Raw genomic sequence first — 24,736 nt, 5'->3', positions numbered from 1 at the left:
TAAGCGGTGCTGTGTGCAGAAGCCTCTTGGGATGCAGAGGCCCCCGAGGAAGGAAACATGATGTGTCTTTTGTGGGGCGCAGGCTGCGATGAGCATCTTCAGGCTCCCCATCTTTTGTCTGCAGGGGCAGCTGCAGAATTGAACTTGGGGGCTCAGTTACAGGGAGGCACAGAAACCCCCACCAAAGAGTATGCCTGCCCTCTTGACGGCCACACGCTCAGCACTGGGTAGAGCCTACCCCTTCTTTCAAGTAAAAGGAGAGCCTGCGTTCCGATCACTCTCTGATGCAAAGCTTCTGAAAAGGTTTGCTCACCTTACTGACTAATTAAAGGGAAGCCACATTTTTCCCTCCCTGGTCTCTGCAGCCATACCACCAAGGGCTACTTGATAGGCGCACGCAGCTTGGGTTACACAGATGCCCGCGATAATGCCATTTGCTGTGATGATTGAGTCGACAAGGCTGAATGACTTGGGGAAAGTATTCCCCGATCGGGCTAACCTGTTGGCAGCCTGCTTACCATCACACTTGTTTTTATAATGAAAAAGGAAATTATTTCTGCTTTTAATGATGGCAGCTCCAGAAATGGTGAGTAAAATGGGTGTGAAGAGAGAAGATGCTTCTCAACGTTTCTCAATGTTGTACAGCCTGCCAACCACAGCCTGTTTGGGAGGGGAGGTTCTCACCCAGGTTCCATCTTTCAGAAGCCATTTGCCCACTTATTCTTTTTACATGGTTAAACTATGTAATTTTCTACATGCTGATAGTAAACAGAGGTATCAGCAGGAATGAAAGCCAAAAAATGGCCCAACATGAACTTCTTGCTTTTCTAAGATACTCTTTCAAGCTCTTCTTGCGATAGAAATGAAATAAAAATTTTTGGCACAAAACTCTTGTTTAGATTTTACTATGATCTTGAGAAACACAGTTTGTTTCAAATGACTTACTAGATCCCTTTGGAATTTCAAACGTTACAACAGGTAGTCACAGAGGGAATGAAAGCGGATGATCTGAGTATCTGTGTTGATGTGCCTGCTGGAGCCCCTGTGGATTTTAGCCCTTGGAGGAAGCAGGTTCCCAGAGCAGCCATGCCTGATACCTGGGAGAGGGAACTAGAATTTAATTGGGAAACTTCTGCTATTTCCCTGCTTCCTCCGCCCTCTCAGAGTTACAGGGAATGACTTAGAAAGGTCTCTGGTCTCCTTGGCATTGTGATAGGTGGAATTCTTTCATACGAAACACAGCCCCAGGGTTATTTTGATGCAAGCTGTTGGTCCAAAGCCACTCCCCACTTTGCTATGTGGGGGAAGGACCGGGCACCGGATGGCTTGGATACTTTCGTTCTTAATTAGGTCATGCCCGTGTGAGCCAGGAAAGGGCTGTGTTTATGGGAAGCCAGTAATTCTGTGGCCTACTATCTCTTCCGTGGTGGGTGCCATCTACATTTTTGGGACTCGGGAATTATGTGAGTACCGAAACTACTTATGCTTATGGTAGGTGTGCCATACGCACAGGGAAAGAATTGCGTTTATGTGGGACAGGTGAAAACAACCGCAAAAAAGCGATGGGAAGGGCTTTGAGAGTGATTTAGCTTCTGAAGAATAGCAATACGGCAACTTCTAAATGGTGAGAGGGAATCTCTCTAAAGCAATCGATTTGAAGATTGGTTGGACAAACAACGGGAAAGTCATTGTCTTAGCAGAATTAAGTTCATACTTTTTTTTTTTTTTGCTAATTCTAGAAGCTTTTGTGTTATCTGCTGTAGCTCAGCCAAAAATGCATTCTCACCAGACGACTGTTTTTGGTTAATCGATACTGAATGTGCTTTGTGTGGAATGTCGAATTTCAAAGATTTACAGTATGACCAAGATGCACCTGATGCTACACGTATAAATAGGGGAACAAATGCTTTCTGTTCTTCCTCGGCTAAGGAGGTAGAGGTGGAGGTGGAGCCGGATGTCAGAGGTCCTGAAATAGTTACCATGGGGGAAAATGATCCGCCTGCTGCTGAAGCCCCCTTCTCATTCCGCTCGCTTTTTGGCCTTGATGATTTGAAAATAAGTCCTGTTGCACCAGGTAAGTTGACCCAGGTGAGGACCCTGTGATTTCTGCCCATACCCTCATGTAGGTGACCAATGTGACTGACTGTCCCTGTGGGGGAAATATCTCCCTAGCCATTCTGACACCCACAGGCTGGACACCTGCACTTCCCTAGATCTGCGGAATCTCGGGGAGAAGGGGCATTGGAGAGGGGATGGTTTGGTTAAGCCCCTTGCTCCCTCCCTGGAGATGGGTGTTTTCTTCTCTTGTTGGAGGTTTTCAGAGACTGGGGCTCCACAATTGCCCTGTCAATCCTGAAGGAGGTCAGATCCTGGCCAGGAAATCTCTGAGTCCTCCAGGAAGTCCTGAGAAGCATGGCCACCGGTCCCTCCGAAAACTCAGGATAAACTGGATGTAGCCAAAAATATTAGAGGCCTAGATTAAAATCCAGCAGCAGATGACGGAGAGTCTCCTAACAACTGAAGGAAAAAAGTTGGTTTTGTAAATAAGTCACAAATGCCTGGTGAAACAGTGGACTCTCTAGCAACCTATACGGCTAGGATCTTTTTGACCAGAGATGGTCAGGACCGGTCAAAGGGAGCTGTGGGGTTGCTGGTTCTGGAAGTCAGGGCTTGGACGCAGGCAGATTCCTGACACACTGGTGCTAGGGAGGAACCACAGGAGCTCTGCCTGAGGTTCCAGAAAGTGGGAGTGGGGGTCACCCTAATGATTTCTTTTAAACCACCTGGATAATTGGTTTGGAGGACGTTTGGAAAGGATGGGAGGTGGGAGAAGAGGTTTCAAGTAACTGAAAAGACACACATTTAAAAATATGGCTCAAAATTAGCTAAGTGTCAATGAAAAAAAAAAAAACCTTGCAATCACCTGACCCCCAAAACTTACCCGGTTTTTATGGCTGCAAAGTCTCTTCCTGCTTTTGCCCGTATGTGTGGTTTCATGCACAGTACAGATATAGGCAGGTGGGTTCTTTTCCATAAAAGGTTTTTATAATTTTTTTCTTATGGAATCACAGTATTCCATCAAGTAGATATGCAATTTACATAGCCATTTGGTCATAGTTTGACCTATAGTTGTTCCTAATATTTTATAATATAAATAATATGAATATTAATAGCACTATAATATTCCTTTCTCTTACTTTTTGATTATTTTGCTATGACTAAGTAGTGGGGAGGAACAAAAACTTTTCCTCGTAAATAGAGTAATGTATTGTTCATTAGAAGAACAATTTAGAAAATACAGTTCATTGAAAAGATTTTTAAAAAATTACCCACAATGGCACCATTACTCAGAGATAATCCTATTAGCAATTTATTATTGAATTTCTTGCCTTTTTCTATCTATGTATCTATGTTTCCTTTGGAAGTAACATGTACTATTTGTATTATTTTGAAGCTTTTAAAAAATTTTAACAATATCACCTTCACCTTTCTATGGCATTAAATAATTAAATATTTTCTAGATGTTGACAAATTATGGCTGATGGGTCAAATCTGGCCCACCTCCTGCTTTTGTAAATAAAGTTTTATTGGAATGCAGACGTGCTCATTTGTTCACATACTGTCTGTGGCTGCTTTCATGCCATAACAGCAGAGTGGGGTCGTTAGGACAGACCGAACGGCCCACAAAGTTTAAGTGCTGTATTTACTATCTGGTCCTTTACAGAAAATCTCGCCACCCCTTTTCTATATCATCTTGTCCTCCTATAGGTATTCATTATATATGTACCTCATTTGTTATTTCACCCGTTCTTCTTTGTGGATAATTTGGTCTGTTTCCTGTGCATCAATATTATAAATGCCATTCTTCTAAGTGTCCTTGGGGGTCGATATTTGCATATATCTATGGTGACATTTTAGGATAAATTCCTAGAAGTGGAACTGCTAGGTCAAAACTTTCATCTGTTTTTGAGCTTTCCGGTGTCTAAGTTACACAGTTGGGAAGTTTACACAATTTCTACCCCTGTAGGTAGGGGGCCATTTCCTTTCACTTCATGTGAACCATTGTGAAGTTGGTATGTAGTTATGTCTCATTTGCATTGTTTTCATTTCTCAAGAAGCTGAAAGCTTTTTTTTTTTTTCTTTTTCTTGAGACGAGGTCTCGCTCTGTCGCCCAGGCTGGAGTGCAATGGCGTGATCTCGGCTCACTGCAACCTCCACCTCCCGGGTTCAAGCGATTCTCTTGCCTCAGCCTCCTGAGTTGCTGGAATTACAGGCACGTGCCCCCACACCCAGCTAATTTTTGTATTTTTAGTACAGGCAGGTTTCACCATGTTGGGCAGGCTGGTCAAGAAGTTGAAAGTTTTTTCATACTTGTGTGCCATTTGCATTCCTTCTTTGGAGAAATGCTGTACATTTCATTGTTTATTCCGGGCAATGTCCTCAAGGACCAAGCACAGAGGAGGCGTGGGGCCCCTACAGTGCCCTCAGGGCAGCCTGGCAGAGAAGCAGGGCAAACGGGAATTGATACAAGCTTTCGATTAAATGCCAATCTTTGATTTGACAAATTCGGGTCATTTTCTAAATCCAACTTAAATACAGAGCAGCTGGAATGCGAAGATGTCATTCCTGGGGTTCCTGCAGATTTCTAAGTATAAGATGGAGGGTGGGCATCCTCATAGAGGAGAATTGGTAGTGTGTGGGGGATCGAGGTGTGAGGGTGGAGAGAGGATCCTTTCTGCCAGCTCACCACCACAGATGGGCTGTCCTGGAAGGACTTGGTCTCAGACCCTGAGTTAAAACGGCCTTCATTATCATGATGTCATTCACTCATTCATCTAGCACATTTTTATCAAGGACTACTGTTTGTCCCCTGCTGTTCTAGGTATGGATAATGCAGCCTCAACAAACCACTGAGCTTGTCCAGTCCTAAAACACAGAGCTTGCCACGGTCTCTCATCCTCCCTCACTCTGCGTTCCTCCAAGCCTCCACATCTGCGACGTGCAGCTCCTATTTCCCTGCTCTTCCTCCATCTCCTGCTCACCCTCTCCTCCGCACACTCTTTTCTCCTCGCATTCCACGTGTTTTCATCATTTTTGTCTTCAAATTCTATTCTTTCTTAGGCAGCCTCAGCTGATATTGATCATTTCATAATCACACTCCTTATTACCAGAGGGTGAAGTTGTGAGCCTCCATGGACAGGCAGGGAAAGATCTTTTTACCTCTTCCATGAGAGAGCTCTCGGCTCAACATGTCTAAGACTAGGAGAAGAGAGGCAGGTGCCAGTCTCATCCTGGGCAATTGTGTGATCCTGGGCGGGCTTCTCTCCCCTTTCTGGATTCCAATCTTCCGAATTTTTAACAAAGACAACTTGGGCATTCATGTATTTTCAGGATTGAAGAGGAAATTTAGGTGAAATGGCCTGCTCTCCCCAGGAGGGAAGAGTGCTAGTGGGAATTCTCCTGTTGCCCAGAGAGGCTTATACTTCTGGCCAGGCATCTGGACACTCCTTACATATTGTTTCCACCAGATTTGTCTGGTTCTAGGGGCAAGAACTGTAAAGGGCCTGAGATGTCACCCTACTTGCAAGCCAAAATTTAGCCCGCCACAGTTTCATGGGTGCTTTGGAAGACACGAGAGTCCTGGGTCAGAGACAAAGGACTCTATTCCTCACGGTGCAGCAAGGGGCACAAGTATCCTGTATGTGCTGGCTGCCTTTGCCTTCTCAGTCCCACAGAGGCGTGTGGAGCAGCCTGCGTGTATGCTGCATGTGCAGGCAGTTTGCATTGCTGCTGCATATCCCAGAGTTAAGGGAACCCTCATCTTCATAGTGGTCTGCAAGCAGACCTGTGCAAACTTTGCTCTGGAGGAAGGCATTATATTTGTTAAACTGGACAGTAAACAAACCTGCCTCTTGCTCTGGAGGGAGATGCTATCTGTATCTTCCAAGGCTGTTTGCTCTACACACATTCTTGAAGAGATGGTCTGGAATGAAAGCTGTCAGTGTCTGTGAACAGCAACTGTGGAGAATGGTGTATCAACATCCTGTCCTCGGCTGGACATGGTGGCTCACGCCTGTAATCCCGGTACTTTGGAAGGCCAAGTGGGGAGAATCACTTGAGCCCTGGAGTTTGAGATCAGCCTGGGCAACATAGTAAGGTCCCCATCTCTATAAGAAAAAATTTAAACAAACAAACAAAAATCAACATCTTGTCCTTGCATCTCCTCTGGGAGATCCCAGCACTACCTCTGCCTGCAAGCCCCCCATGTGGGTTTCACCCCCTCCTCTGCAGGGGAACAGCCTTGGAAGTTGGGATGCTATATCCCCTCCATCTTAGTGCATAGGGCTGCTGAAACAAAGTCCTCAAAACTGGGTGTCTTAAAACAACAGGAATTTATTGTCTCAGTTCTGGAGGCCAGAAGTCCGAATTCCAAGGTGTCATCAAGGCCATGCTCCCTCTTAAACCCACAGGGCACTGTGCCCTGCCTCTTCCTAGCTCCTGGTGGTTTGCCAATTATCTTTGGCATTTCTTGGCGTGTAGATGCATTGCTCCCATCTCTGCCTTCATCTTCATGAGGCTGACTTCTGCCTGTGTCTCCTCCCATCCTCTTCCCTTCATGCATGTTTGTCCCTGTGTCCTGATTTCCCCTTTTTGTTTTTGTTTTTTGGAGACGGAGTTTTGCTCTTGTTGCCCAGGCTGGAGTGTAGTGGTGCGATCTCGGCTCACTGCAACCTCTGCCTCCCGAGTTCAAGTGATTCTCATGCCTCAGCCTCCTGAGTAGTTGAGATTACAGGTGTCTGCCATCATGCCCAGCTAGTTTTTGTATTTTTAATAGAGATGGGGTTTCACCATGTTGGCCAGGCTGGTCTTGAACTCCTGACCTCAGGTGATCCACCCGCTTTGGCTTCCCAAAGTTTTGGGATTACAGGAGTGAGCCACTTCACCCGGCTGTTTTCCCCTTTTTATAAGGACAACAGTCAACGTTGGATTAGGGCCCACCCTAATGACCTCATTTTAACTAGATGACTCTGTAAAGACTCTCCAGGCCATCTCCAAATAAGATGCAATTCTGAGGTACTAAGAGTTAAGACCTCAACGTGTCTTTCTGGGGGATACTATTCAACCCATAGCACCATCCCCTCATCCCCCATGGAATAACCTGGTCAGAGGTGGAGCAGGTAGGACTGAACTTCTAGAGAATGTGCCCCTTGGTGGGTGGCCCATTCCCTAATTAAGACACCTTTCTTTGGGCTGAGACTTCTCTGCAAAGAGGGGATGGGGAAAGGATAGCTAAATTTGTAAGTTTCATGCCACTCCAAGTCAAGTTCTGTGGCTTTCTGCTCTTCCTTTTTCTGGTTTTCAGATGCAGACGCCGTTGCTGCACAGATCCTGTCACTGCTGCCATTGAAGTTTTTTCCTATCATTGTCATTGGGATCATTGCATTGATATTAGCACTGGCCATTGGTCTGGGCAGTGAGTACAATTCATTATTTAGTAGGATCTCAAATACCTAGCCAAGTAGTTAAACTTTCATGAGTGCCCCCTCTCACCCCGGCATTTTGCTGCTGCCCAGCCTTAATTACTGGGGGCAAACATCCTTTTGGTTTGCTGACTTGAAGTTTTATTTGCCCACATGAATGTAAAGTCAGTCTGGGGTGCAGCGAGGGCTGCTGGCCGTGCTCATGGCTTTGTCACCAAGGAGTCTGCCCGGTTAGGAGTGGCCAAAGGCAGCTGATGAAATAGAATCCCGCAGGTGGGAAGGAGGCACTGACCGGGGCAGCAGGGAGAAGACAAAGAGACCCATTCATGCAATGCAGGCACACTAGCTGTTTTTACAATAAGGTGCATGTGGCTTTTGAGAAAGTGGGTCATTTGGATGGAGGGTCTGTAATAGGGAACAATTTTTCTTTCAAATACCTGAATCACAGGTCAGTTCAATTCGCCACCTGCCCCACTGTGTGGTCCACAGTTCATTCACTTTCTGCCCTCGGTAAGAGAAATCGGGAAGGCCAAGCGGTTCTCAGTCAGGACTCCTTGCTCGGCTGGCTCAGCAGGTCGGCCCCCCGCCATGCAGTTTCTCTCTTGACCTTGAGCCCTCCAGAGTCTAAATTCACCTTGCATTGTGGTTCTCGGGCCAGGCCACATAGCGAGATAAAGTGGGGCACAGCAGCCCCACCCCTTGGAATTCAAAACAGAAACTGGCTGCAGGAAACAGGCTGCTGACAGGGATGCAATTTCAATACAGGTTTCATTATTCACGGGCCAGCTCCGCGCTGTGTGGCAGGTGGACAGTTGTTAGTGTTGCACTCTGAAAGAGCTGTTGGTTAATTCCTGCCTTCCTCCCTTTTCCCAGTCCACTTCGACTGCTCGGGGAAGTACAGGTGTCGCTCATCCTTTAAGTGTATTGAGCTGACAGCTCGATGTGATGGAGTCTCAGATTGCAAAGACGGGGAGGATGAGTACCGCTGTGGTAAGGTCATGGCCATTCCCTGGGGAAGCAGAGGGAAGCAGCAGAAGCTAACCCTGACCCTTCCCATCTGTAAAATGGGTCCAAGTCATTGCCATTTTTAGGTCATGTCCTCAGCTGGGATTGAACTGGCATTTGCCCAAAGACATGTTGGGCTGGGGGTCAGGGAGGGCCTTCCATGGAGCTCAGACTCACTTGGGGAGACCACATAAGCCATAAGATGAGACCTCCGAGAAGTCTCAGGGGTCTAGAGTCACTGCTCTGTGATGGGGAGGCTGCTGTGGACAAGAAGTGGGTCAGATTTGGCAGAGGAGGGGTTTGAGCTGGCTGTGGAGAAACCCCTGCCTGTGGTCTCAGGGTTCCACTGACCACTAATGAGCCTTTCTTTCTGCGCATCGGCCAGTCCGGGTGAGTGGTCAGAATGCCGTGCTCCAGGTGTTCACAGCTGCTTCGTGGAAGACCATGTGTTCCGATGACTGGAAGGGTCACTATGCAAATGTTGCCTGTGCCCAGCTGGGTTTCCCAAGGTAAGTTAAAGAGCGATTCCAACCCATGGGCAAAACATAGTGAGGATAACAATGAAGAAAGACAACTACCATTTAGCTGGGCACTATTGGGTGGTTTAACGCTCTCAGATTCCATCCTCACAGCCACCTTAGGATGCCCGATATCATCCTCACTTCACAGGCAAGCAAACCAAGGCCAGACAGGCTAAGTGACTTGCTCAAGGCACGTGGGAAATGGCATGTTTGGGGGTTCCCAGGGCCAGGCCAGGATCGGAGATGCAAACATGCAATAAAAAGCTTCAAAGTAAAAAACAAAAAAACAAAAACAAAACCAAAAAACCCTCCAGCTCCTCAGCTTGCAGCTCCTAGAGTAGCTTCCTGGACACTTTCCTGCTTGGTCCTGGTGGTCACATCAATGTCCATGCACGCTTCCCCAAGAACCCCACAGAGCCAATTGTCGAAAGTCAGAAATTTAGTGAAGACACAATCATCCAGAACAGTTGTTTAGCAACATGTAGAACAAAGAACTATAACAGTTGACCATTCACTTTTTAGTGCTTGCGTTGCCTACATGATTTTTTGCATTGGAGTGACACATTTTTGGCCTAGGCATGGGCCTCCTTCTCTCCCCTGGCCCCTTCCTTCTGACTTCCTGCAGCCGCTGTACTTCCACGGGTTCCCCTAGCAGCCTCCTTACTCCCCTTTGCTCTCAAGTCTCAGCACTCAAAGCAGGCAGGCTGCATTCTGCTTTGCACTCAAGTAGATGGGGTCGTTAAAGCCACACTGCCCTGAGTCCTCCACAGAATCTCAGTTTTCAAATTCCATGCATCATATTCTCGGCTGTCTTTCCCCAAAGCCGGTGGAAGCCAAAATGCCCTCCAGCCTCCAGCCCTGAGGTCTGCCTCCCTCTCCCTCCACACCAACTGAGATTCAGAAATGAGCCGTAATTCAAGTTCAATGAAAAGGGCAAAAATCATCCACACTAATGTCTTCAGGAATGATGTATTACTCCTTAAAGACAAGGAGGAAGAGGTACACACACACACACACACACACTGCACACAGCTGAGAGCTTCCCCATTGGGCATTTCTCTTCCCCGCTGAGCCTCTTCCTCTGACTCATTGGGTGGGGGGTGTTGAGGGGCCTCCTTTTCTCTTCTCTCTGCCCTCCTCCTCTGTCCTGGAGGACCACCCCTCTGTCTGAGCAAACCCCAAGGCCTCTCTGCTCTGTCATGCAGAAAAACTCAGCTCAATCCCTCTCCTTCCCCACCCAGCAGACCAAAGTCAGGAGCCCCAGCTGTCCCAGGCACCAGGTAGAGGCCACCTCATGGTGGGGGCAGCCTTCCCGTCTCTCTTCCACCCCAGCCCATTTGGTAAAATATTCCTTGTCACCCTTAACATGCTCCCTCTACAAGGAAATCCAGGGAATGCAATGTCCCCCATCTCCCACCCCAATATTGCCTGCTTTATTCTCTATAGGCTTGTTCCTTTGTTCTCTATCCATTGCTTCAGTTCCTAAGATTTATTTCTGCATTTTGTTTTATTTTTTTAAATTCTCCTTGAAAATCCTTCTTTAATCTTCTCTGCTCTACTACATCCTATGTCAGATATCTGTGATTCAAAAATAAATAAATAAATAAATAACCAAAGGACGGTCAAGCTAGATTGCTTGAGTTCAAATCCCAGTGTAGACTCAGGCAAGTTTCACACACAGCTCATGCCTCAGTTTCCTTTCTTAGAAAAGAGGGATGATAATAGCACCTGCTCTGAGGGGAACTGAAGTTCCGATGACCCTGTGAGTGTGGAAGGGCCTGGTGGACAAGAGCACACTGGGGGCGTGTGTGGTTGTGGCTGTCATTGTTACCATTTTGAGACTCGGACAGTTTATGGGGCTCCAATTGCAGCACTGGGGTCCCCTTGCCTGGCACAAGCCCCGCCACCTGCACTGGGACCAAGCCATCCCAGCAACAATCGGCTCTTTCATGCCAGTGCCAACGGAATCTGTGCATTGAGCGATCCCTGGAAGGGCCGCGAAGGTCGTGCCCACCGCCTTGATTACATTTTCCTCAAAACTCAAAGTTGACTGAACTTTGTATTCTACGTACACATGCCCATAGCATTTACAGTAAGCTGAAGAAATCCTGTTGATAAGCTGGTGTGTTCACCATGAAAACAAGCCTACTGTACTGTGTTTTGTTCATTTCACAAGGGAAGGAGAACATAGCTGTTTATTCACCACCTTCCATCTTGTGACCCTCCAAACATGTGATTCTTTTTTAAAAACTTGCATCACTTTCACCGCTGTTCTCCAGAAGACCTGTGTCCTGGCACTGTGAACATGAGCTGGGCTCTGGTGTTCGTGGAATCGCTTTCTTGTATGTGTTCATCTCTTTCCAGTGGGGCCCTGCGCTGGTCCTGGGCAGGTGACGGACGTCTCTCCTGTTCCTCCAACTCATTGTTCTTGGGGAGCTTGGTGTCCCTGCTTGGGTGCCCCCCGACAATACTGCATCTAGTTTTGTGCTCACCTCCCCTCTGGACTTGCTTCAGGCCAAGCAAAGGGCATTTCACTGGAATGCGCAAAGAGTGACTCAACCAAGGACATCAGGAGGTGGTCACTCACTGTGTGGCGCAGCCCAGGGTGGGTGGACGGGGCCGTCAGGTGCAGGCCAGAAGTGGGGGTCATCCCAGAACACAGCAGGCCTGGACTGAATGCCTTGCCAGGGTGAGTGAACTTCATTCTCTTGGCAAAAGGAAGCCTTTGATGGGTTTGGGGGGACAAAATGACATCCCCCATGTACAATCCCCGTAATATTGTGACTCGCACATCGGTTGAATGCTTCAAAGTGTAAAGTTACCACGTCGGGTCTGTGTTTCCAATGTGCTTGCAGCTATGTAAGTTCAGATAACCTCAGAGTGAGCTCGCTGGAGGGGCAGTTCCGGGAGAAGTTTGTGTCCATCAATCACCTCTTGCCAGACGACAAGGTTACTGCGTTACACCACTCAGTATATGTGAGGTAGGTGGTCAGGCGATGCTGTTGTCTGCACAGGTATCGAGTCACCTGCTGGATTTGTGATGCTATGCTCAACTCCACAAGGACTTAAGAGGCATACATGTGTCATCTCAGATGGAAGGTGGGAGTTGGCCACCTTGATGAGACTGTTGGATGCACCAGGCTGGAGGTGCTAGAATCTGGTCCCAACTGGGCAAGTATGGCCCAACAAAGAAAGGGAAGGAAATAGAGTAGAAGGGTAACAATGCTGTGTGTGTGACCAATGTACTGTCATGTGACAGGCACTCTGGATGTATCTGGGCAATGAAAGCAGGCAAGCAAGAAGAGGGGTGGGGAGGAAAAGAGGAAGGGAGGGAGGGAGGAAGGAAGGAAAGAAGGGAGGAAAGAAGGAAGGAAGGGAGGGAGGAAGAGAGGGAGGAAGGAAGGAAGGAAGGAAGGGAGGAAGAGAGGGAGGGTAAAAGGAAGAAAAACAGAAATTAAAATAGAAATTTATCCTTCTTTGTTTACGAAGTATTTTAGCATTCATTATTTATTTTACATGTTTTCCCCAACAACTCATGGGGAAGGTAAAACCAGGTCCTTAAATAACCATCAGGTAACTGAAACTTACAGGGACCACTTGCCTTGCCCCAGGTTAGACGGTGTGTAGCAGATACAGCCAAGAGTTCTGAATCCAATTCCATATTCTCTCCCTGACACCTAGGCCCAAACCCTAAGATGTGTATTTTCTGCTCTGGGAACAACAGGCTTGTTGGTTTGTCCACAGGGGAAGAATAAGCACCCCGGGACCCACTTGCAGTCTGGAGGGACAGCTCATGTCTTGGGTGCTAAATCCACAGTCTGGTGACACTACTTTCTCTTGCATGATGAGCTGGGGCTCAAAAGGCAGAAAACATTACAAAGATTTTGGGATCCCTTTCCCTTCACTATGAGAAAAGCACACACCCTGGTCTCCACCTGTGTGTGGGGATGAGGGTAGGAGTGTCAATTTTGGGGCAATCACACTTTGTTGCTCTGAGGAAGGAGTCCTCTGCCAGGTGTGTGAACCCAGGCTACAAGGAGTCCTGGAGAGCTTGCCACGCTGTCCCTTGGGCACTCTTGTGTCCCTAGGGGCCAGGAGGTGGAGAACATTGGGCTGAATCGCCATGCAATGACAGCATGATATATTGATAGAATATATCTCTTCACACATCCTTTATCACTGGCTATCTAAAGCTTCGAAATACAGAACGGCCTGTTGCATACACAATACTTCATTGTTAGTCAAGTGTTTTAGAATGAATTGTGTGACCTCATCCTCATGTTTTTTTTTTTTTAACATAGACTAAAATTGTAATCTATATTCAAGAGAGGGAGAAATAGAATTTATTTTTCTGTTACCCTAAGATTAAGTTTTTAAGAGTGTTCCTTTCACAGATCTGGGACACTTTTCATGGAGCCTACTTTTTCTCCGCTTTAGGGAGGGATGTGCCTCTGGCCACGTGGTTACCTTGCAGTGCACAGGTAAGAGTTCTAGAAAGGCAGGGGTCCGGGGGAGCAAGCACATGCTGAGTCCTATCCCCTTGCCCTCAATGTCCTCTCTCCCCATGGGACTCTGTATCCCTTCCTCCTGGGTGCCAGGCGGGAGCTCTTTGTACCCCTACCTGCCGGAGGAGGGGAGCAGTGTCATCCTCACCAGTTGGCCTCACCTGTCAGGTGGGGGAGGCAGCCAGAGAAACTCATTAGCAGCAGACAGGACCAAGGCCCATGATGTCCCATCACTCTGTAGAGCCTTGAGTCCCTGACTCAGTTCCCACTTCCTCCTTACACGTGCACAGTGCCCACTCCAGGCCTTGGGCAGTGCCCCTTGTTCCTGGCAGAGGGGAGTGCTCACACCACAAGGGTGGGGTCTGAAGCAGTCAGAGAGGTGTGTGCACCAGTGGCAGTGAGGAGGGGGCTGCAGAAGGTTCCTGCCTGCTCCTGACATCCCAGGGTGTTGTCATCACTGGGGGAATAGGATGGGGAGTGGCACTGCCAATGCTGGGCACTGACCAAGCAGGGCAGGTGCTTTTCCCACCACATCCCCCACAGCACCCACCATTCTCAGGTCTCCCCAAGAGTCTGACCACCTCCCCTGCTGAGCTCCCCCTTGCTGCACTTGTCTTAGAGCTACTGTGAGCTCTGGGAGCGGGGGCAGTGAGGGTGGGGAGAGAGGAGCAGGTGTATGGTGGTGACACCATGTCCCCCAAAGAAATCTGCAGGGTGGACCCACAAGCCTTTTTTTCCCCTCCATAGCCTGTGGTCATAGAAGGGGCTACAGCTCACGCATCGTGGGTGGAAACATGTCCTTGCTCTCGCAGTGGCCCTGGCAGGCCAGCCTTCAGTTCCAGGGCTACCATCTGTGCGGGGGCTCTGTCATCACGCCCCTGTGGATCGTCACCGCTGCACACTGTGTTTACGAGTGAGTGCTGCTGACAACCTCCCCAGACCCCTGTTCACTCCTGGGTCATGCCGGGGTGGGGCTGCTTTGGGTGGTGAGAAGCAGGTCCAGAGGGAAGACAGGGAGACCAACCTCTAAGTAATGTCCAGTTGGAGAGGAGTCTCCAGCCTCACTGTGGACCCATCATCATCAGCTGGGGGTGACTTGTGACCCTGAGCTTGTTTTAAGGATTGTAGCTCCTACAGAAAGGGCAGACAGAAGAGGAAGGAAGCTCTTGTGCTGGAGGAAACCCACAAAAGTGAAAGGACCTAGACCTTCCCATAGCTAATTCCAGTGGACCATGTTATGGCAGAGACAGGATGAGATGGTGGTGTGGGAGGCTAGAGGGAATATGTTGGCGGCCAGGTACTGGGTCTCTTCTTAAAATCTCAAGAGCTTAGAGTGCAAGAAAACTACAGAAAAGACTTCCAAACACAATGGTTCTCCCTGATATTTTTACCCCCATTTTGTTGCTGTTTGATGAAGAATGGGCCCTGATAGACACCTTGCAGTGAGCAACGTTGAGTTCAGCCCTCAAATGCCAAGACGACCTCAGAGGTGCTGAGAGTGAGGCCTGTCTGGGAAACACATGGGGTATGGGTCTGTGTTTCTGCAGGGCATGGCAGTGCAGTTGCATATACAGCATAAACAAGTGGGGTGATGGGACCACATCTTGCCTGATAACCTCTCCCACCATCTTCCTAGGTTTTCAGGACACCTGAGGTCAATGAGTTCAGTGGTTGGACTTTTCCTGTGCTTCACCTCTTGTTCTTCTCATTTCAGCTTGTACCTCCCCAAGTCATGGACCATCCAGGTGGGTCTAGTTTCCCTGCTGGACAATCCAGCCCCATCCCACTTGGTGGAGAAGATTGTCTACCACAGCAAGTACAAGCCAAAGAGGCTGGGCAATGACATCGCCCTCATGAAGCTGGCTGGGCCGCTCACATTCAATGGTACATCTGGGTCTCTATGTGGTTCTGCAGTTCTTCCTTTGTTTCAAGAGGATTTGCAATTGCTCATTGAAGCATTCTTATGATGGCTGCTTTATAATCCTTGTCAGATATTAATAATTCCAACTCCTGATTCATGTTGGTGTTGGCATCAGTTGATTATCTTTTCTCATTAAAGTTGTGATGTTCCTAGCTCTTGGTATGACAAGTGATTTTCAACTGTATCCTGGACAACGTGGCTATCATGTTTGCAGACTTGATCTTACCTACATTTTCAATGTTACCCTGTTTAAATGTAGTTTGTAGATCCTGGCCTACAGAATGAATGCACTGATGACTCTGCCAGGTAGATTGGTGGGCTGTAGTTCCAACGATAACTTAATTTTAGAGCCTTCGTGGGCTGTGTGCTTTGTCTGGTGCCACCTTCTCCCAGTTGGTGCCACTGGAGGCAGGAAGAGCTTCTTGAGGTCAGACCACCTGGGGCCTCTAGGTGGTGGAAGAGAGTCATCCATCTGTAGGGACAAAGAGCACTTTCCTGTCCAGGAGCCTATTGTGGAGGGGTCACCTCAGCCAGTGCCTCCCACCTGCCTGGTTTCTCCAGGTAGAGGGGCCATCTCGGTTGAGAAACAGAACCTCCCAGGCTGGCCAGGTGGTGTGGTGGAGTCCTCTCATTTCTTTACAAGCTGAAAGATGCTGGGCACCCTCAGCTCCCTGGAAGTACAGAAAAGTTCTCTCCCAATCAGCAGCTCCTAAAGACCCTGTTTCTTGAAAAAGTCAAGCCCTGCCCTCTGGGCATTACAAAAATGCCAGAAGAGCCACACCTGATAAACTTTCAAACATCTCGTAGATGCAAACAGAGTACTAGGAGACTACTCCCAAATAAATTAAAGCCCTTTTTCCTTCTCAAGAAAGCAGGGAAAGCATAATAAATCGGTGAATTCCCTCTTATTGGAGCAGAATCCTGGCCCGAGACCAGCTGCAGGCTCTACCTAGCAGAGTCATTACTGCATCCATCACATGGACAAGTAATACCCGGAAACAAATATTTCCAGAGAAGCAGGAAAATGATTATGGTGGTGCCAGTTTGCCAACTATTATTAATGATATTGGTTATAGGAAATGAGGTGCCAGCACTTGTACTTTGCCAAAGTTTCAAGTGAGTTCTTTTATTCCTTCTCTACCTCTCCATTACTGTTCTGCACAGAAAAGCTCGGGGAACCTCAGGGTGTGTTCACATGAAAGCCCGAGGTACGTGCAGGGCACTCTGGCTTTGGGGGAGGCCCACAGGACCCAGCCCTACACACAGGCAAACTTGTCGCCTCCAGATATCCCAGGAACCATAGCAATATTCATGGAGCCGTGTTCTATAAGCAGCACACGCACTGTGATCTAGCCAGGAGTGGGCACGCGCTGGCCTGAGAACCAGGTTTGCCCCATCGTCTTTTGGTAAATAGACATTTTACTGGACACAGCCACACCTATGTGGGTACCTATCACCTGGGGCTGTCTTCATGCTCCAATGGCAGCCAGAGACTGCACAGCCCACGAAGCCTAAAACATTGACTATTCAGCCCTTTCCACAAGAGGTGTGCTGACCCTGGTCTAGGCTCCCTCACCCTGCCATGGTGGAGGGCTGTTTTACAGTTTTAAGTGCTCTGGGTGTGGTGGATGGGGTAAGGGGCTCCTGCTGTGAGCTGATCGTTTTCAAGTAACCAAGGGCTTGACCTTCCTTCCCTTGGGAGATAGTTTGGGCTCCTCAGAGGCAGAAGCATAGATGAGATTGTTTTCTCGGACTCCTGCTTCGATTGAGTTGAGAACTATTGTTTCCCTTCAAACAGAGATGATCCAGCCTGTGTGCCTGCCCAATTCTGAAGAGAACTTCCCCGATGGAAAAGTGTGCTGGACGTCAGGATGGGGGGCCACAGAGGATGGAGGTCAGTGGGCTGAAGCCAAGATTCTGAGTCCAGGAGCTCAGAACCCAGAGGGCTGTGGAGGGGGCTCCCCCAATGTCCCAGTGTGATGTTCCCATGGGCTGCCCAGATACCCCGGCCAGGGAGTGCATGTCAACTGCTCAGGACACACAGTCAGCTGAGGAACTGTGGGTCAGGAGTCATGGTTCCATTGTTATGGGGACAACATGACCCTGCAGACCTTCTCAGGAGAGAGTTAGACCTTCTCGAACACAGCAGGTGTTTCCCTTCCCCTGCCCGGAACCCCGGCCTTGTTAACTGAGGACATACAGAGCCCACCTAGACAACCCTCCCAGGCTTCATTCAGAACTCAAAGATTCGTGTTTGTGAAGACCCTTTGCCTTGTGGGACTTTGGAACTTGTGTTCTTTCATCCTACAAAGAGCAAGTGGAAGCAGCAGCAGATGAGATCGCTGTAATAATAAGGGAAGCAGGAGTGGCAGTAACCACAGTCCATGCAAATGAAGCCTGGGCCGCCCTTTCCTAAGTGTAGGTACAGAGCTGCTCATGAGTCTTAGGTTGTTCCATCAATCACTTTCTTTGTTAGTAGGAAGAGGATTCATTTTCTGTGGCTGCTATAACAAATGATCACAGTGTGGGTGGCTTAAAACGATGGAAATTGGCCAGGTGTGTTCGCTCACACCTGTAGTCCCAGCACTTTGGGAGGCCGACTCTATGCGATCCCTTGAGGCCATTAGTTTGAGACCAGCCTGGGCAACATAGAGAGACACCGTCTCTACAAAAGATACAAAAATTAGCCAGGCATAGTGGCATGCACCTGTAATCCCAGCACTTTGGGAGGCCAAGGCAGGAGGATTGCTTGAGCCCAGGAGTTTGAGACCAGCCTGGGCAACATGGCAAGACCCTGTCTCTATAAAAAAATTAAAAAAAATTAGCCTGGGCCGGGTGCGGTGGCTCATGCCTGTAATCCCAGCACTTTGGGAGGCCGAGGCAAGTGGACCATTTGAAGTTCAGGAGTTTGAGACCAGCCTGGCCAACATGGTGAAACCCTGTCTCTACTAAAAATACAAAAATTAGCCAGGCATGGTGGTGCACACCTGTAATCCCAGCTATTCAGGAGACTGAGGCTGTAGAATCACTTAAACCCAGGAGGCAGAGGTTGCAGTGAGCCGAGATCATGCCACTCCACTCCAGCTTAGGTGACAGAGCAAGACTCCATCTCAAAACAAACAAAAAGACAGACAAACAAACAAAAATTAGCCTGACATGGTGGTCCCAACTACTCAGGAGGCTGGGGTGGGATTGCTTGAGCCCAGGAATTCTAAGCTGCAGTGAGCCGTGATCATGCCATCATACTCCATCCTGGGTGACGAGTGAGACTTTGCATTTAAAAAACCAAAAAAAAAAAAAAAAAAAGAAAACATGGAGATTTATTTCCACACCCAGTCGAGGTGTCTGTTGTTGCAGGGTGGTTTTCCTGGAGGCTCTGACCCCTTTCCTTTGGCTTCTGGTGGTGGTGGCTGCAGCTGCATCCCCATTCCGGGGCTTGTAGCTGGATCTACAGCCTCAGCCTCCTTCCTCCTGTGGCTTTGCCCCCTGTGTCTCTGTATCTCAAACTTCCCTCTCCTGTGTCTTATAAGGACACCAAGTCATTGGATTTAGGGTCCACCCTAAACGCAGGGAGATCTCATGTTGAAATTCTTACCTTAATTACATCTGCAAAGACCCTATTGCAAACAAGGTTGGGCTCCATAGTGGCAGGTAGGCATATTTTGGAGGGGCCCACAGTTCAACCCAAAACAGGAAGTTCAGTGTTTTCCTCTCAACACCGATTACTTGAGCCCATCCCCGGCTGAAGGCACCCAGGGGCTGACCCGGATGCTTCCAGTGTGCGGGGCCTACTTACCCCCCACACACTGGCAGTGCTGCCCACCCGGCCGAGGGCACCCACAGCTCTTTGTAGTTTCCAATCCATCCACATGGCCCAGGCCCAGTTCTGTGCCAGTGTGGCTGGTCCAGGGCCCTTCCAGCTTCATCAGAACCAGCACCGCTGGTGTGTGGTGGGAGCTGAGAGACCAATCTATGCTCCCCTTCCTCTCATGGTGGGCTCTCATTCAGGACCACCCAGCCCACCAGAGTCATTCTAACGACACTGGGCTCTGAAGAGGAGGCTGTGCAACAGCTTCATCCTCCCAGGAGATTCTCCATCCCGCTGCAGATTTGCTTCTCGCTGTCAATCTGCTCTGTCCAACGCAAGAGGTCCGATGAGCCCCTGTCCTGATGCGGCTTCAGCCCCAGCCTGTGCTGGAATCTTCTCCCATAATGCATTGAGCTGTTTCACCACGTTCCAGGCAGGAAGCTGAGTGTCTTGTGATACCATGTGCTCCTCAGAGCAGCCCCTCAGGGTCCTGTCATTGTGTGATTTTGTTGTCTCCATGGAATCTATGGAGTCTTTAAAACACCAAGATGCCTGGGTCACAAACCAGCTGAGTTGGAGGGGTCCATCCCTCAGTGTCAGGGGCGTGCTTGGCCCACTGCACGTGGATTAAGTCTCCTGTGACTGTTGCAACAAACGACCCCAAATTCATGGCTTAAAATGACAGAAAGATATCATCTCATAGTTAGGAAGGTCACAGGTCCAAACTCAGTCTCAGGGCGCTGGCGTCAAGTGTGGCTGGGCTGGCTCCTCCTGGAGGCCCTTGGGGAACCTGTCTCCTGCATTTCCCAGCGTCTGTGCTCTGCCCGCACTGCTTGGCTCATGCCCCTCCTTGGTCTTCCGGGTCAGCAATGCCACGTCTTCAAATCTCTCTCTGACTCTCTGACTCTGGTCCCTGCTCTGTCGTCACAGCTTCTCCTCCGGCTCCTCCAAAGAAGCTGTGACTTCGTCGGGTCCACCCTCTTACTCGGTATCATCTCCCCACTCAAGGCCTGTCCCTCAATGCACCTGCAATGTCCCATTTGCCCTGTAAGGTGACACAGTCACAGGTTCTGGGGATTGGGGTGAGAATGCCTTTGGGGGTCATTTTTCTGCTGACCATCCCAGAGTTCACAAAGACAAGGAGCGAGTGACCTTCCTGAGCCTCAGTTTCCCTCCCATAACCTGGGGTGTTCTGATGGCTGATTGGGCTGGTGCCCTGGGGAGGTGCCTTGGCCACTGTTGCCCCCACTCTTCCTCCACTTTGGACACCTTAGGAGAGTCAGTGGCCCTGCCTTGAGGCAGAGTGGCCCCTTGGGGCCACTCATAGGTGGGCAAGCTCTGGGCTTGACATGCTTCGAGACAGTGGGAGTCTGCTCGTCCCACCCACGGGGCCCTGTCCTTTTCCGCCGTTGCATCACACCAGGGAGCATCCCCCTCGTCCCTCGTTCCCTCGTCCCCCTGGTCCCAGCATGCACCCTCTGTGTTTTGAGCCGGGCTTTCTTCTCACATGCATTCCCTCACTTGCTTTGAAGCAGGTGACGCCTCCCCTGTCCTGAACCACGCGGCCGTCCCTTTGATTTCCAACAAGATCTGCAACCACAGGGACGTGTACGGTGGCATCATCTCCCCCTCCATGCTCTGTGCGGGCTACCTGAAGGGCGGCGTGGACAGCTGCCAGGTACGGGGCCACGGCGGTGGGCGAGGCCGTGGCAGGGTGACTCAGCCCTTGGGACAGGCCGTTGCCAGCATTTCCCTGTGACGGAACAAAAAGTAAATTTACAGGGCGTGGAGAAGAAATTTGCTCAAGATATCACTCCTTTTCCTGGCTGCCAGGCCTGTGTTTACCTAGCGATCCGGCTGTGCGTGGGTGCTGGGTGGTGGGAGGGGTCTCATGCTGCTCCCCTCCAATTCTGACTTTGTCGGGGACCACAGGGGAGGCAGGTGGTGGGGAGGCAGGTGGCGGGGAACCAGTGAATCTGGCCCTCCGAAAGCCACAGTGGGTGGGACTCCAGTTCTACCAGGTGGATCACAGGTCACCTGAGGGCCCTGGCCAGGCCGACCCTCCCTCTCACCAGCTGCCCTTGAGCTTCAGAGGGCCAGGGTCTGCATTCTGGAAGGGACACACAGCTGGAGGAAGCACCTCAAAGAGGCCGAGAGACATCCTCTCTTGGGGATGCTGTGTCTGGAAGGGCTGGTGGGTTCCCTTCTGTAAGCTGGGTCATCCATTGTGACGTCACGAAGGGGGATCCCAACTCCACAGCAAGCAGCCCCACACGGCAGACTGTCCACAGAAAGCAACCTCGCATGGCGGTGCCTGTCCCCCAATCTTTGCTTATTTCCTGTCACCCAGGGGGACAGCGGGGGGCCCCTGGTGTGTCAAGAGAGGAGGCTGTGGAAGTTAGTGGGAGCGACCAGCTTTGGCATCGGCTGCGCAGAGGCGAACAAGCCTGGGGTGTACACCCGTGTCACCTCCTTCCTGGACTGGATCCACGAGCAGATGGAGGTGGGTGCGGCGCCCTCCCCAGCTCACGTTGTCCCTGGCTTTTGACCCTAGGGTCCATTAAATGCAACCCTGGTCTTGCTATAAAAACCAGGGAGTGACCGAGTGGTTGTCAATTCAGCAGCAGTGATTTGGTGGCTCCAGGGTGTCAGACGCTTGTGCTGAAAACAGAGATCACAGCTAGTCCTGGGCAGCTCTGGGTGGGTGCAGCCTGGCAGGCAGAGGAGCTGGGGCCGGGAAGAAGAAGGAGCCTCACGACATGGGAAAGGAAGAGGCAGCGAGGAGGAGGAGCCCCTGCTGGGATGGGGATGGGTCGGGCGTGCCCCGTGTGCCAGCAGCAGGGAGAAAGTGGGAGGGGGCGGGGGGCTGAGACAGTGCGGGGAGGGACCTTGCCTGCCTGCTGAGGGACTGGAACCTCGCTGGGAGCCAGGGATGAGAGGAAGCGTCCACAGTCAGGAGAGGCTTGGGGAGCTCTGCATTGGTGGTGTGGGGGTGGGGGGTCCTGGAGGGGGAGGGATGGAAGTGGGAGGGGCCTGCAGGGGGGCACCCAGCAGTGAGGCTGGCTTGGCAGGACCTGGGCATGGAGGGGAACCCTGAGACGGTGGAGGAGGAAGAAGGAGGCTTAGGGCTTCGCTGGGAGCCCGGCAGCTGCACGCTGGCAGGTGCACGCAGTGCCTTTCTCATGTGGGCGCTGGGGAAACATCTGCTGGCTTGATCTCAGCCGAAGTCTCTCACCCCCCTCCTTGGGATGGTTTCAAACACAGGAGGTCCTCACTTAACACGGTTGATGGGATCTTGGAAACTGCAGCTTTAGAAGGAACAGTGCACACAGGCCCTCCAGCAACGTCCTTGCTTGCCATGTAATTTTGTTATAAAGTCGATGAGAAAAAAACATTGGTTTCATTATATATCATTTTGCTTAAAGTCGGAGTTTCCAAGAACTAACAATGACGTCAAAGTAAGTACGGTTTTTTTTCCTAATTCAGGTGAAATTTATATAACATACAATTCACCATTTTAAAGTGAACAAACCTGTAGCATCAGCACATTCCCAGGGCTGTGCAGCCACCACCTTTGTCAGTTCCCAGCATTCTCATCTCCCAAAAGACACGTGGCACCCTAGAAGCATGCAGTTACTCCCCACTCCACACTTCTCCCCAGCCTCTGGCACCCACCAGTCAGCCTTCTGTCTCCAAGGCTCAAAGACCTTTTTAAAAAGCTCATTTAATTTGAAACAATTGACCAAGAAAGGACATCAAATGCTGAGTGTGCCTCAGGCGTTAATTCCCATTTTGCTCTCATTGATTCTGTGCTTTAAATGAGAAACGACAGAATGGTGCCCACCGGCACAGGGTGAGGCCTGGAACTGAGACCTGGGCTAGTTTCACCTCCAGCACTGCTGCCCTGCAGCCCTGAGCATACCCTCGGGGCGTGGTGCGGGCTGTGCTCGGGCTCGGTGGAAAGTGCTTGCTCCTGCTTGCCTTGCTGGGAGAGGCAGCCTGGCCCTGTACTAGGCACTGAGTGGCCTGCAGTGCTCTTCAGTATAAAGCTCAGCTCAGCCCGTCCGCACTGTAGAATCAGGACCAGGATGGACAACTGAATGGGAGACCTCCTCACTGTTCAGGGTGCTGTGGGAGCCTGGGGCACAGAAGGGTCACGTGGGCACAGAGGGCAAAGGGCAGGAAAGGAGAAACCGGTCCTCCGCATGGGTCTGCAGTACATGGAGACGTTCACGGGACACAGATCCCCAGGGGCTGAGCACTGAGCTGGTGATCCTAAAAGTCCCCCTTAAGACACTGAAGGCGCAAGGCAGCGAAGCCCACTGCCATGTCTTCCAGCTGTCGTGGGGGAGCTGGAGACAAACGTTCAGAATCAGTCTGGGGAGCCCGCTCACAACGGTTCCACGACGGGGCCGCCTCAGCCCCTCCCATGTCAGCACCGTCCTGGGCCACAGAGCCTGTGACCCTCCCTGTACTACAGCGGAGGTGACCTGCATGAGGCCCCCCCAGCTAACAAGGGCAGAGTGGGCGTCACATCAGATCCCCGACGTGGACCCAGTGTGACTGCACAGCAGAATCAACAGATCTCAAACTTAGGGGTGCAGAAGCCTCTCTCAAGCTGTTCGTTAAATGTGAAGATTGCAGGGCGTTTCTCTAGAGTCTGATTGGGAGGTCTGGGGTGAAGACCCTGGTGAATGTGTTGCATGGGGGCTTCAGGGCACACTGAGAAACGCTGGGAGGGTCTTGGAGGCAGTTTCCCCTGTTGTGGTGAAGCTGTGGTGGAGGAGCTCGTCTGTGACGCTGGCTCTGGCGATGCCTGGAGCCCCTGCTCCCTGCACAACGCCTTCGTCATCCGCTGCCTCCAACCCACCGGTGCATGCGTGAGATGCGCAGCCTGAGACACGCCCTTTCCCAAGTCCCTCTTCAGACATCCCAGGGGAGACCCAGAAGGGACTTCCTTTCCTGGGAGCTTTCCAGAGGGCCCGCTGTGCGTTTCAGTTGTCCACTGTGAAGAACGTCAACGTGAGGGCCTTCCGGGGACTCACTGTCTTGCGGGGAAGTGTCCCGTGTGCTAGTTGGTGGCATGCCCGTGGCCTCATCTTCATTTTCATCCAGCACTTTTCTTTATCTAGTTGGGGGTTTAAAACAAAATTGTTCTGACTCAAACCAGAACTTCGGAACACAGTGCCGAGACCTGGAAGGTTCCCATGGAAGTGACGGAACTGTCACAGGGCGGAGATGGGACCTGCGGATGCATTGCTGGTTGAAGCTTTTCATGCCTGCCTGGGATCCGCTCAGAGCTGGCAGCCCCAGGAGGAGGCCAAACTTGTCTTCACCGTGGAGAACAGCCCCACAATTCCCACAGGGCAAAACGCAGGTGCCCGCTCCATCATCATGTTGGACGGATGGCTGGAAGTGCTAAAAGCAATAACACCTTTGTTTTCATTTATAGAGAGACCTACAAACCTGAAGAGGAAGGGGACAAGTAGCCACCT

At 50.4% G+C, this 24,736-nt stretch overlaps 1 protein-coding gene across 3 annotated transcripts; it reads left to right on the top strand.

Moving 5' to 3' along the window:
- The first annotated feature begins 1,309 nt into the window (after positions 1–1,309).
- TMPRSS3 (transmembrane serine protease 3) lies at positions 1,310–24,736 on the top strand. 3 transcript variants are annotated; one of them, XM_030806296.1, is made up of 12 exons: positions 1,957–2,074; positions 7,364–7,474; positions 8,355–8,471; positions 8,872–8,995; positions 11,863–11,988; positions 13,445–13,488; positions 14,260–14,425; positions 15,227–15,396; positions 17,232–17,327; positions 20,774–20,919; positions 21,592–21,744; positions 24,694–24,736. In XM_030806296.1, the coding sequence occupies exons 1-12, from the start codon at positions 1,981–1,983 to the stop codon at positions 24,709–24,711; spliced, it is 1,365 nt and encodes a 454-aa protein (XP_030662156.1). In that variant the 5' UTR covers positions 1,957–1,980; the 3' UTR covers positions 24,712–24,736. The 3 variants fall into 3 exon arrangements, with proteins under 3 accessions (XP_030662158.1, XP_030662156.1, XP_030662157.1); XM_030806297.1 differs by having other exon boundaries at positions 1,958–2,074; positions 20,777–20,919; XM_030806298.1 differs by lacking the exons at positions 17,232–17,327; positions 20,774–20,919; positions 21,592–21,744; positions 24,694–24,736 and adding an exon at positions 1,310–1,463 and having other exon boundaries at positions 1,930–2,074; positions 15,227–15,585.

Source organism: Nomascus leucogenys, chromosome 25, assembly GCF_006542625.1.
Source record: "Nomascus leucogenys isolate Asia chromosome 25, Asia_NLE_v1, whole genome shotgun sequence".
NCBI lineage: Eukaryota > Metazoa > Chordata > Mammalia > Primates > Hylobatidae > Nomascus > Nomascus leucogenys.
This window is presented reverse-complemented; position numbering and strand designations above follow the sequence as displayed.

Coding starts and splice junctions, on each gene's coding strand:
- TMPRSS3 (XM_030806296.1), top strand. CDS start 1,981: ATGGGGGAAAATGATCCGCCTGCTGCTGAAGCCCCCTTCTCATTCCGC. Junction 7,475..8,354: donor ACTGGCCATTGGTCTGGGCA/GTGAGTACAATT, acceptor CCCTTTTCCCAG/TCCACTTCGACTGCTCGGGG. Junction 20,920..21,591: donor GCGGCGTGGACAGCTGCCAG/GTACGGGGCCAC, acceptor CCTGTCACCCAG/GGGGACAGCGGGGGGCCCCT.